This window comes from Acanthamoeba castellanii, assembly GCF_000313135.1.
Source record: "Acanthamoeba castellanii str. Neff unplaced genomic scaffold scf7180000084594, whole genome shotgun sequence".
Taxonomy (NCBI): domain Eukaryota; phylum Discosea; order Longamoebia; family Acanthamoebidae; genus Acanthamoeba; species Acanthamoeba castellanii.
In genome coordinates this window covers 401,059-413,250 of record NW_004457584.1, presented here as the reverse complement: position 1 = coordinate 413,250, position 12,192 = coordinate 401,059, and the positions used below count along the sequence as shown (strand labels likewise).

The 12,192-nt window shown below is 57.7% G+C and overlaps 4 protein-coding genes across 4 annotated transcripts; 2 read left to right on the top strand and 2 right to left on the bottom strand.

Moving 5' to 3' along the window:
- Positions 1 to 744: 744 nt before the first annotated feature.
- Positions 745 to 2,080, top strand: ACA1_054130 (Peroxin 26 (Pex26), putative; the record flags this gene model as incomplete). Its single annotated transcript, XM_004344021.1, has 5 exons — positions 745 to 908; positions 975 to 1,062; positions 1,208 to 1,360; positions 1,451 to 1,574; positions 1,866 to 2,080. The coding sequence occupies 5 exons, from the start codon at positions 745 to 747 to the stop codon at positions 2,078 to 2,080; spliced, it is 744 nt and encodes a 247-aa protein (XP_004344071.1).
- Positions 2,081 to 2,325: 245 nt separating this feature from the next.
- Positions 2,326 to 6,285, top strand: ACA1_054120 (protein kinase domain containing protein; the record flags this gene model as incomplete). The annotated part of the gene is made up of 14 exons (XM_004344020.1): positions 2,326 to 2,501; positions 2,792 to 2,883; positions 3,050 to 3,116; positions 3,221 to 3,327; positions 3,442 to 3,693; positions 3,774 to 3,960; positions 4,038 to 4,104; positions 4,202 to 4,299; positions 4,378 to 4,562; positions 4,676 to 4,829; positions 4,929 to 5,102; positions 5,201 to 5,666; positions 5,731 to 5,831; positions 5,976 to 6,285. 14 exons carry the CDS (start codon positions 2,326 to 2,328, stop codon positions 6,283 to 6,285), a joined length of 2,436 nt encoding a protein of 811 aa, XP_004344070.1.
- Positions 6,286 to 6,416: 131 nt separating this feature from the next.
- Positions 6,417 to 7,717, bottom strand: ACA1_054110 (Ras subfamily protein; the record flags this gene model as incomplete). Its single annotated transcript, XM_004344019.1, has 6 exons — positions 6,417 to 6,706; positions 6,858 to 7,040; positions 7,159 to 7,261; positions 7,359 to 7,404; positions 7,484 to 7,604; positions 7,660 to 7,717. The coding sequence occupies 6 exons, from the start codon at positions 7,715 to 7,717 to the stop codon at positions 6,417 to 6,419; spliced, it is 801 nt and encodes a 266-aa protein (XP_004344069.1).
- Positions 7,718 to 7,975: 258 nt separating this feature from the next.
- Positions 7,976 to 11,793, bottom strand: ACA1_054100 (diacylglycerol kinase, putative; the record flags this gene model as incomplete). Its single annotated transcript, XM_004344018.1, has 14 exons — positions 7,976 to 8,146; positions 8,295 to 8,429; positions 8,557 to 8,731; positions 8,857 to 8,944; positions 9,051 to 9,231; positions 9,575 to 9,707; positions 9,821 to 9,981; positions 10,059 to 10,181; positions 10,267 to 10,310; positions 10,410 to 10,806; positions 10,939 to 10,991; positions 11,162 to 11,282; positions 11,410 to 11,615; positions 11,724 to 11,793. 14 exons carry the CDS (start codon positions 11,791 to 11,793, stop codon positions 7,976 to 7,978), a joined length of 2,058 nt encoding a protein of 685 aa, XP_004344068.1.
- Positions 11,794 to 12,192: the final 399 nt, after the last annotated feature.

The window sequence follows — 12,192 nt, the reverse complement described above, 5'->3', positions numbered from 1 at the left end:
GATACGAGCTGGTGTTTTGGAGATGTCAGCGACTGAACTCGGCCCTAGCCTATCGGCGACAGCGTAGTTAGCCAGTTTAAACTTGACCAACCAGAGTTGCTCCGCCTGCTGGTCTGTAACAGAGTGGCATTGCGCTGTAACATCAACTAACCAAACCAACGGTCGCCTGCGGGTGGAGATAACGACGAAACCACACCGGTGGCGAAAACGAACATACCTAAAATTTGACACAAAAGCAAAATATGAAAATGCTTTTTTCTAATTTTTGATTTCGGCATCTGAGAAATGGCAGCCATGGGCGAGGTGGAAGAGGAGGTAGAGAATCTGTTTCTGCTGGGGCGCTTTGCGGAGGCCTACGAGCTGTGCCACTCGACCCTCGAGTGGCTCGCCGGCCGCGGACCCTCCCCCCTTCATTCTTCGCCTCATGTGGGTCCGCACCATTTCCCATCAACCTCGAAAGGAGCCCACCTCAAAACATCATCTGTCGCGGGTGGATCGCCTGCTCGCCCTTCATCTTCTTCATTGGATGGCAGCGGTTTTGCCGCGCTGCTTGATCAATCTGACGATAATGAGCATGCGATTTCGCAATCGCGCTACACAAATGGCCCACTCGGTGGCGACGCCCATCATCATCATCCATCATCTGGGCACACACAAGAGGAGAGCAACAGCCAAAAGAAGAGCACGAGAGCAAACCGACCTGGCAATCGACGTTTCCACGATGCAGAGGAGGAGGCAGCGGCCATGCGACTTGTGATCCTCTTCATCCAGATCCTGTTCGAGCTCAAGCGGCAGCGCGAGGTCACGCCCTTCGTCCGCTGGTTCTACGCCACCGAGCCGCCGGGCGAACGCCAGCAGCCGCACCACCACGACGTGCACGCCATCCCCTACCAAGTGTTCTTCCTCATGTACCACTCCCTCTTCTTGTGCGGTGGTGTGCGGTGTGTGCGGTGTGGTACTGACATGGTGGCCAGGATCAATCTGGAGGTGTCGCTACAGAACTACCAGGTGGCCAAGGACCTCGTGCGGCAGTACTTTGCCACGCCCAAGCCCTCCGCGAAGGTCTCCTGCCTGCGCCATCGCTTTATTCATTTATTCTTTTATTCATTTTTTATCACTTTGTTGAACATGGTTATTATTATTATTACTATTATCATTATTAATAATAAGCGCTTGCCTGACGTGTTGTGGTTGCTGCGTGGCGCAGGGCAAGGAGAAGAGCGTGGAGCTGAGCGTACAGCAGCAGAGCGCACTCGTGGAGCTGTTCATAGTCAACATCCTCCTCCCCATGAAGCAGTACAGCGAGGCCCGCGCCTTTGTCTTCTCCATGCAATCCACTCTCGCCCCATCTGCCATCATCGTACGCCCAGCGCACACGCACACGCACGCACAAACACTCGCTATGATTCATAATCCACTCACTTGGGCGCATCCTCGCGTCGTGACGCAGGCGCTGAAGAAGGAAATCGACCGCGCCGAAGACGAAATGAAGCGGCGGAACGTCGAGGCCGCGCGCGTCAAGAGGGCTCCCCTTGAGGCGATCGTGGTCGCCGAAGACGGAGACGACGACGCGGGTGCAGCCGTGGCCGGCGCCGCGCAAGGCGAACTCACCGCAGAAGAGTTGGAGGACCGCATCGAGCGAATCGACAACGAAGACCAAGACCGACATCTATTCGCGCGAACCGCCAACGACACATCTTCCTCCTCCTCATCTTCCTCTTCGTCTCCTTCATCTTCATCTTCATCATCGTCTTCATCTTCATCTTCATCGTCATCTTCTTCACCCAAGCGACCAACGGCCTCGCCCGTAGTGCGAAGCTCGAGCGGCTCTTCTTTGTTCTCGACCGTCGTGTCGACCCTCACAGGTGGGCGGCGACCGCGGGCCGCCAACTACAACTACTACGCGACCCTGTTCGGTGGCATCCTCACCCTCTTCTGGTTCGTCTACTGGAAGCAGGACCGGCTGCGCGGCCTGCGCGACGCGGTGGTGCGCAACCTGCGGGAGCTCCTCGAGTCGGCCTTCTCCTACGACCGCACCTCGCTCAACCAACCGCGGCCGCGACGACGTCTCGGCAACTGATCAATCAACTAACCAACCAAACAAACCAACCAACCTACCAACCTACCTACCTACCATCCACCACAACAACAAGCAAGTAATGCAACCCACAACATCGGGTGTACACTCATCATCACGAACAACATCTTCTACACACTTTGTTTTTATAATATGTTTATTTTTTTTGAGATGACGTGGATGTCTACACCAGCAAGCACACAAAACACGATTGCCAAACGGTCTTGAAGAGACTGAGCCTCAACAAGATGGACGGGCACGGGCAGTGGGAAGTGGTGCTCTACAACCCTTTCGAGAAGCAGACTGTGCTGTACAATCGCTACGACCACACACTACGCATACTGGACGGCCGTGCCTATGCCGCACACCACGGACCCATCCCCATGCCTGCCCCGCCTCGCCGCAGCAGCATCGACTACGTCGGGTACGTCCCTCGCCCGCCCAGCGCAGCTGCTGTGCCAACAATCAAGATAAATTTGTTAATTATACTCTAATTGAGCAGACAGATTGATAAATCAATTAATTATATTATTTATATTTCAATAATACACAGAAGCAGGAGTAGTGCTACATCCACCACGACCACCAGCGCCTCCCTCTCTGCTGATGCCAGGTCAGTAGCCTGTATTCTGTGTGACACAATGCACTACGCACTTGCTCATCTTATGGAGACGTGTTGTGTTGTGTGTGTGTGTGTTGTTGCGGCACTCACAGGGGCGTGGCGCCGGTGGTGAGGCAAAAGGTGGAGCTGGGCATATCGCCGTCGGCCACGCCCGCCTTCCCGCAGGCGAGCGCCGGTGGCGCAGGTGGCCGTTGCCCGCTATGTCGCCAGCACCTCCCGTCCTATCTCCACCATCACCACGACTCGCGCGAACACCGCAGTACTCCCCCGCCGACCTCTTGCGCTGCAACTGGCCTCACGTGTCTCACTTATGTGTGATGCGTGCGATTTTGTGTTTACTATGTCAGCAGTGCAAGCGTCGCCGCCCGGGGCGAGGCGATACGTCTCTCCGAGCTATTTCGAGCTCATCAACCTGGGGTACGCACTCATCTTTGTGTTTTTTTCTACGCGCGCGTGTGCGTGTCTTGTGTGGCATGCGTGCGTGCGTGAGATGCGCTTTTCTCATTTTGCTCTCGCTTCAGGGGTAGCGGTAGTCCGCCGCCGATGGGCGACGACGATGACTTGCGCACCGATTCCTCCGATGAATCCGATCTCAGCAGTAGCAGCGACGAAGAAGACGACCTCCGCAGTAACCCCCCACCATTCATACCTATCCCCTTGTTATCGTGTGTGTGTGTGTGTGTGTTGGTGCGTGTTGGTGCGTGTCATGTGGATATGTTAACACATGCGCGTGCCACCTCAGGCGGCGGGTTTGAGCGAAGTCTCGGCGGGGAGGCCGCGCGGCAGGCTCGCGCGCGGCGACAGCGGACGCAGAGCCTGCGGTCGCGGGCCTTCAACCAGGGCTACTACCACAAGTTCTTCGACGAGGAGGCCTGCCTGGGCCGCGGCGCGTTCGGCAGCGTGCATCTGTGCCACCACGTGCTGGGCGAGGTGAATCTGGGCAAGTACGCCATCAAGAAGGTGCCAGTGGGCAACGACCACCCACGGCTCGCAGGTACGAACGGCGGATTCTCAAGAATGTGCGGTCATTCCCTGGTCGAATTCCGCAAATAACTCTTTTTTGGGCGCGCGTAGCGGTGCTGCAGGAGGTGAAAGCGCTCGAGCGGCTGCAGCACCCCAACATCGTGTCCTACAAGCACTCGTGGCTCGAGCGGACGAAGCCCGCCGACTTCGGGCCGGACAACATCCCCACTCTCTTCATCCTCACCGAATACGCCAACGCGGGCAACCTCCACGACTTCATCTTCTACAACCCCAACAGGTCCGTGCCCAAGAGTGTCGTGTGTCGTGTCGTGTGTCGTGCGTGTGTTGTTAGTAACAATTGCTTATGGCAATCAGGATTCCTGAAAGTCGGGCGCGTGCTAAGCGGGCCAGCTTTGAGAAGAGGGCCACACTCAACCCCCTGGTACGCCTCCGAATGGCACACGCACACGCACACGCACACGCACACGCACACGCACACGCACACGCAACGTAGCACTTACGGCCGCTTGGGAGGGCAGACCAACACGACCACAGCGCGCACGTATTTCCTGGACAGCACCACCGTTTGGAGTTTCTTCACCGACATCTGCAACGGCCTCTCCCATCTCCACCACCGGTAACGCACGCACCGCACGCACGCACCGCACACCGCACACACACACACACACAATGCTTATGGGTTGTGGGTGTGCAGGGGCATCATTCATTGTGATCTGAAGCCGCAGAACCTGCTGCTGGACAAGTGCGTGGACGCAGTGACGCAGCAGGAGACGACGCGGGTGCTCATCACCGACTTTGGCAGCGTCAAGTCGCTTCTCCAGGGCGAACGCGCGCCCCGCACCGGCAACACGGGCACCATCGCCTACATGGCTCCCGAAGGTACAATCCCCCCCATACATAATAACTCAACCCACTTCGCTCATCCCCGTGTCGTACTATTGTGTCGTGTATCGTGTGTGTCGTGTCATTGCGTGTCGCGTGTGCGCACACAGCGTTGATCACGGACACGTCGGGTCGGTACCTGTACGACTACAATGAGAAGTCGGACGTGTGGTCGCTGGGCGTGATTCTGTACGAGCTCTGCTTCTCCGAGTCGCCCTTCCGCAACGTCAACTCCACCGAAGACCTCGAGCGCGAAATCATCGGGTTCCGTCTTCTCTCTTCTCTCTTTTCTCTCTTCTTCTTCTCTTTCGTTCTTTCTCTTACCCCCCCCTTCACCGCTCACGACGTCGGTGATGATGGCAGGAGCACGCGGGGGATTACCGAGTTTCCGTCGACGCCGGTGCCGCGGCCGCACATCTTCACGTGGCTCATCCAGTGGATGATGCAGGGCGACCCGGCCAAGCGTCCGTCGGTGGACGACATCCTGGGCATCCCTGAAGTCATGCACCACAACACCGGCACCCCGCGCCCTCCCGCGTACTCTATGCCCACCACCACCATCACACCACCACCGCACCCGACGACACGCACACGTTTTCTCACAGATTCTTTTTCTTTTCTTTTGTTGGGTGCAGGCCGGCGGAGGCGCCGCCGCCGCTGTCGACGGCCCATCTGCTGGAGCTGCCGCCACAAATCGTGCAGACCACCATCCCCTCGGCCTCGTCGTCGTCTTCATCGCCGTCGTCGGCGTCAGCGTCGTCTGCCGCCACGACCACGACGACCACCTCGGCCAGCGGCGGCAATCGCTCGACTCTCTTCCGTCGCCGCTCGTCGCAGCTCATGCCGCCGCCCCTCAGCCCGGCTCGCCGCTCGTCGACACCCTCGGCCTTCTCGCCGTCGATGCCCGCCGACGACGCCTCCTCGACCGCAGCGTCGCCGGCGTCGGCGGCGCTGTCGAGCGCGACGGCGCTCCTCCATGCGCTGCGGCTGCCGTCGCCCGTGGTGGCGTTCCTGGCGCCCGCCGTCAACTTCTGCCTGGACAACCTCGACGCCTTCATGCGACAATCCCTCTTTGCCACCACGCTCCTCATCAAGGTCCGTGTGCGTGTGCGTGTGCGTGTGCGGTGGTGGGATCTGACGTCATTTTTTTTCTCTTTCTGGGCAGTTGGCGTTGTGCGTGGATATGGCGCAATCGTGGTCGTCGTGGTACATCCACCTGATGGTCGCCCTCTCCCTCGGCACCATGCTCCTGTGCCTGCCCGTCGGGTACCCTCAACGCGCCCTACGCACAACCGCACACGCACACGAACACCACAACTGACGCACGACGCGCAACCGCACACGCACGACACGACGCACACGATGTACTGACAACGTTCACGCAACACGACAACTTTGTTGTGTTTGCAGGCGGCATGTGGCGCGTCTGCAGTGGGCCTGCATCATCGGGCAGTGGCTGCTGGCGGTGGTGTGGTGGTGGCAAGGTCCCAGCCGCCGGCACGACGCCTACTACCAGGGCGGCGAGGGCGCTGAGGGCGAGTACTCGGGGGCGGGGGTGGTGTGGGAGCTGCTGGTGGTGGCGCTCATCGAGCTCATGCTCTCGCTGGTCTTCGTCACCCTCAAGCTCGCCAAGACCGACCGCACGCGCGCCTCCCTACGCGCCTCCCGGGCCAGCACACAACAGCGCAGCGCCCTGCGCACCAGCCTTGGCCACCACTAACTTGTAGTTAGTCAGAACAATTTCCATCATTTCACAATAAAATCAAATGTAAATATGTTCCCCGAGTTATGTATTAAAAACAGATAAAAATAAGGAATAATATATATATAATTATATATATATTTTATACCTTATTTTTCGATCGAAAGCAAGGGATCAGCCACAGCGCATGATATGCGCTCCCGGAGCTCGGCGGGCAGGTGGCGGGTGTGGGCCTCGAGGGCTCGAGGGTCGGCGTGGTGGGCCGTGACGAGGTGGGCCACGCACAGGTGGACCAGGCTGGCGGGGCTCATCGGCAGCATGCCCGGGCCGCCGCCATAGAGGTGCCGCGTCGGGGCCAGGCCCTCCACGTATCGCCGCACGGCATCGCGCGTCAGCGTGAAGAAGGCCTCCTCCACCCCCTCGCCCTTGCCCACGTCGACTGCAGCCCGTCCCGACCACACAGGTTGATTGTTACAATTTACATAGCGCTTGTCGTGTATGGTGTGTGTGTGTGTGTGTGTGTCTGTCGTGCGGTGCCGCACCATCAACCCAGGTGGTGAATGCGTAGGAGGAGGGCGGTCGAGGCGCACCTTCGATGTACTTCATGCCGGAGGTGGCGAAGGCCAGTGCCTCCTCGCGGCTCACCACCCGAGGCAGGTGGTCGCCCGCGTCTGAGGAGGACACGTCGCCGACGAGCAGTCGGGGTGTGTGGGCCTTGCCGTGCTGCGTCGCAGAGTTGATCCAGTTGGACAGGTCGTCGAACGACCGCCGGTCTGCGCTCGCTCCGACCAGGCGATCGGAGTTAGAGCATGTCTGCCGCCATTTTTTTGTGTAGAACACATGAACACATGAACATGTCTGTATATTTTGGTGTGGGTGCGTTGTGCGTACCGGAGACGGAGAAGACAAACATGAGGCCGTGAGCGCCGCGGTAGTAGGCCGTGGTGATGCTCCGAAATCGCTCCTGCCCGGCCGTGTCCCACATTTGCACTCTCTGTGCCAAGCCAACGCACAAACAACATACAACAACATACAACAACCATGGTTGCTTGGTTGCACATGAACGCCCCAAATGATGCCCTGGAACATACGACAGTCCTGTCGTCGATCTCGATCGTGCGAAGCTGGTAATCGATGCTTTTTTGGGGAGAGGAGAGAGATGAGGGATGATGGTGTTGTTACGGTACTTAGGTGGCAGCAACAGACTGGTCCGTACCCGGTGGTGCGCGTTGAGGCGGCCCACTCAGAGTCGGTGAAGCGCCTCAGCAGGGCGTTCTTCTTCGTGTCTGGGTCGTTGTGCCGCACATGCGCAGTGGCACACGCACAGTTTTTGGACCCTGGCGGAAGAGAATAGAAGAACAGGAAGAAGAAAGAAGATGGAGGGGGCCGCACTTGAGTTGCCAATAAGGAGGAGCTTGGCCACCAGCTGGCCGCCCGGGGTCGTGGGCATCCGCAACTCGGTGGGAGGAGCGGCAGCTGGCCCGTCGTTTTCATTCTTTAGTTGGGGGGCACTGTTTTTACTCACAAACACCAGTGGGGGGTACCCTGCTTCCTGCTTCCTCTGTTGCCCATCCTCCTCAAATACAATACAATAAAATAAAATAAAATCTATATCTTATTTTATCTTATTTTAAAGTGTAAATTTAAGCAAAAGAGGCTTTTGAACGAGGCCTTATGATTTGTTTTATGATTGTTTGGGTCCAAGGCGTCAGAGGAGGAAGGTGGAACCGGTCGGGGCTGAGGGGTAGTCGGGTTCGCCGCGGCGGCGTAGCATGGGCACCTGGCTGTGGTGCACGATCCGGATCGTGCACGGCTGCTGCAGCCACGGCTCTCCGTCCACCTGCACCGGCACCGCCTGCTCCTTCAACGTGAGGCTCACCTGAACGCCAACACGCACCCCACACCGTTACACTCAGCTAACAGAAAAAAACAATAACAATAACAATTACAATAATCAATTATAAATAATACAAAAACTATATGATTACAGTTGGAAAAAACAAAGGTTATGATGACGATGAGTGTACCTCTCGGCCTTGGGCGAGTTGGATGGGTCCGCCGCTGAGAAGGGTCTGCTTGGCCTTGATCATGCCCAAGTGCGCTGCGCCCTTGAGGCCCACCACCTCGATCATGCGATCGCTGTGCGAGATTGGCTTCGAGCCCTGCGATACAACACAACACGACACGATGCGCACGACACACAACATTAGCTCACTTATTGGCCATATATATAAATATATATAGAAATTTATAATGTAATGTGGAAGTAGCAGATGATTGGTGGGTTACCTCCTCGGGCGGGTCCCATAGGTTGGTGCCGCCGGCCCAGCTGGGGAGGTTGGTCACGATGACGCCCTCCACCGAGCGCGGGATCGCAATCTCGCACCCGTCCACCTCGAGCGTGAGGTTCTTGCTCAGGCCCGCGCACCCGTCGAACAGCGCCGCCGCGCCCAGCTCGAAATACCTGCAGCCACCACGCACCGACAAAGAATGAAGAACGAAAGAAAGAAAGAATGAAGAACGAAGCGAAAAGGATGAGTTATCGTTCGCGTCGGTCATTTGAGAGCGGGGGGGGGTAGAGAGACGAACTTGAGTTTGTTGACTCCGCGGCTGGTGAACCGCTCCGGGCGACTCTCGCGAGCCAAGTGAAACTCAAGCGCCACCTTGGCGTCGATGCCTGCTCATGGAAAATGTCATTGTTGAAGATCGTGTAGGGTGTGTGGTGTGTGTCGCGTGTGTCCTGTGTGCGTCTTGGTTTGCAGGTGCGTGTGCGGTGTGCGTACCGACGCTGAAGTAGTTGTTGGCGATGTAGACCTTCTGGAGGCTCTCGCCCGGGAGCTCTTCGGCGAGGTCGAGGCTGTCGATTTCCTTCTCGTCGGCGTCACGATGATGGGTGCGCGTGATGGTGATCCGCCAGCGGTCCAGCAACACCGTGTGCGCCCGCTCGATCTCCTCCAGCAGCTCCTGCAGGCTCTCCCCGTCGTATCTGCAGACCGCACACACACCGCAAGTCACGCGACACACAGCACACGCTCGTGCGGTGAGTGCCAGTGGTAGCGACGGTGTGTGTGTGTGTGTTTGTGTGTGTGGTGTGTTTGTGTGATGCAGCCGTGGTACCCTCCGCCCCAGCCGAGGGAGCGCGCGAGATCGTTGCCCGTGCCCAGTGGAAGTACGGCCACCTGCACACACGCAAGCCGCGGCCCAACACGCGATTGAGAAGCGGAGAAAAGAAAGCGAAAGGCGAAGAACGAAGAACGAAGAAAAAAGAACGAAGCGAAGGAGGGAGAGGGAGAGGGGGGGGGAGTACGGAAGGCATCCGCTCGACGGGCCAGCCAGTCTTGTCGAGCTCGGAGCAGATCCAGCCGATGGTGCCGTCGCCTCCGCACCCCAGGATCGCAAAGTCGCGTCCGGCCTCCACCAGCGCCCCGAACGTCTCTAGCCTGCAACGCAATCTTCGTCGTTAAACTTTTGTCGCGTGTGGTGGTGTGCGCGTGTATGCCGTGTGTGGTGCGTGTGCTTGTGTGTGCTTGTGTGTGTGTGTGTGTGTGGTTACCCGGGCTTGGGTCCGCCGTTGCGGAGATCGAATATCTGGAGGGGGTTGATGAGGGACTTGAGGCCCCGGATGATGAGCTCTCCCTGCTGCCCGCCGGACCGCGGGTTGATAAACACCAACAGGGGACGCTGGCACACCGCCGGCAGCTTTTCCGGGTGAATCTGCTCCGACCGCCTCACTGTCAGCATGTGCGCACCGCACACGACACGACACGACACGACACGCACACACTGGGCACCTTCCAAGCGATGTGAGGGCGAGCGGAATCTTGGTATGGAGAAATGCAGAAGGGTGGAAGGATGATGTCCGCGCGCTTGCCGAACGTGCAGACGGTGCTCAGCCGGCGACACTCCGAATGCACCTGCACAGCACACACGACACATAGTTTAGCTAAGACACGCACACGACGCACACACAAAGGTCATTGCGACTTCATTGCTACGTACCATGCCGCCGCACCAATAGCACCGATAGCCCGACATCTTGCTGCCTGTAGTACAAGTTTGGCTATCAGCCACACACGACTGCATACACATCGTCACACACACACACACACACACACACAACACACACAAAACCGCACGTGTACCTGAGGTGATGGATTCGGCGCAGAACATGCAGAGGGCGCTCGAGGGCAGATTGCCCTCCACCCAGTGGTGGGGCCACGTTGCGAGGACCGTGGGACCGGCCTTCGGGCTCCGCTCCCACTCCTCGACCCCGGTGTCGATCGGCCGCCCGAGTCGCTCGTGCTTGGCCTTCGTCTTCCGCTTCGAGTCCCGACGCCTGGCCGACCGGCTCTTCTTCTTTTCTATTTCTTTTTCCTTTTCCTTTTCTTTTTCGCCATTGCCATCACGTGCCTCTTGCTCCTCTTCTTCTTCGTCGTCGTCGGCGGGCTTCGCGGATGGTGCCGGGATCGATTTCTGCTGGTCCTGCAGGAATTCACTCGGCAGGGGCACCGTCTCAGGAAGGTCGTCGTTCTCGTCAGCCTAGATCAGCCCAACACACATAAACACACACACACACACACACATCGCACACATCGCACGCGCACAAAACAAGCGCAACTTAAAGTGAATAAGAGGAAGATGGGTGCCCCGGACAAGTGGAGGCGGGAGGACCTTATCGGCGGTTTGTGGGAGGAACGGAATCACGCAGTTTACGTCGGCCTTGTCTTTACAGTCCGAGTGCGACAAGTAGCCACACACTTTCACAAACACATGCATCGCACGACACGCAACACGCCACGCGCGGCACATTAAGACAATGACAAAGAGACCACGCGACGTGCTCTAAGAAAGAGAAAGAGAGAAAGAGAAGTGAGTCGAAGAAGGCGAGGAGTACCCACGCACTGGAGGCCGCCGAGGGCGTTGAGGATGCTGCGCCGGCACACGTTGCAGTAGAGGATGTCCCCCAGCAGCAGCCCCTTGGCGTACAGATCGATCGAAGCGAACTCGTGCACTCCCTGCAGCTCACCGCACACGTCGCACACGCCACACACACCACACACGCCGCACACGCCGCACACGCCGCACACGCCACACGATGAATGAGAGGTTCAGGAAAGGCGAGGCGGTGGTGAGCGTGTGTACGGGAGCGGCGAGGCCGGGGACGGGCGGGTGTGCGGTGGTCTCCTTGCAGAGCTTGGTGGTCTTCTCCTCGCACTCGTAGTGACACTTGTAGCGGCACTCGGTGCAGCTGAGTCCCTGCTTCCCGATGAGGCCCCAAATCATGAGGCCGCAGTGGTCGCAGTGGCTCGGCTTGTTGAACCTCGTGGGCACCAACACGTGCCCGCCCACTGCAGCCCCAGGGAAAAAGACGCAATAAATCAACAACAATTTAAAATAGATTAATCATATAATTTAGTAATTATTAAAAAATATATTCAAGACAAACAAAAATGTACCTTTCATGGCGAGGGTGGGGTCGCGGTCAGGCCTCTCCTCGGCGAGAAGGAAAGTGCGCAGCGCCTCCATGTTGAGAAGGTTTCGGCGCAGGTGTAAATCGGCGCAACAATAATCTAGGTTTTTTAACTGTTTTTGGAGCCAGCCTACGTGGCAGTCTCCATGGCCAAATATCTGCGAAAATGACAAAGGCGAATAAAGGTGCCCTCTTGATTCTTCCTTGGTCAGGTAGGCCTGCATTCCACAGTTAACAGCAACTTGAAGTCAAAAACAAAAGCATGTTTACAAATGACAGACTCCTTCCTGTGCTTGGTCAGGGTGTAGGATTGTGAGGTAGAGCTTCTTGTAGGTGTCCAGCTGCTTGTGTAGCCCTGGACTTGTGCCCATGTCTGGAGGAAGGTGCACTCAAGGGCAGAGCAGAGAAACAAGGTGTGCTGGTGCAGATGTGGTGCAGGTAGTGGTGTAGAGGGA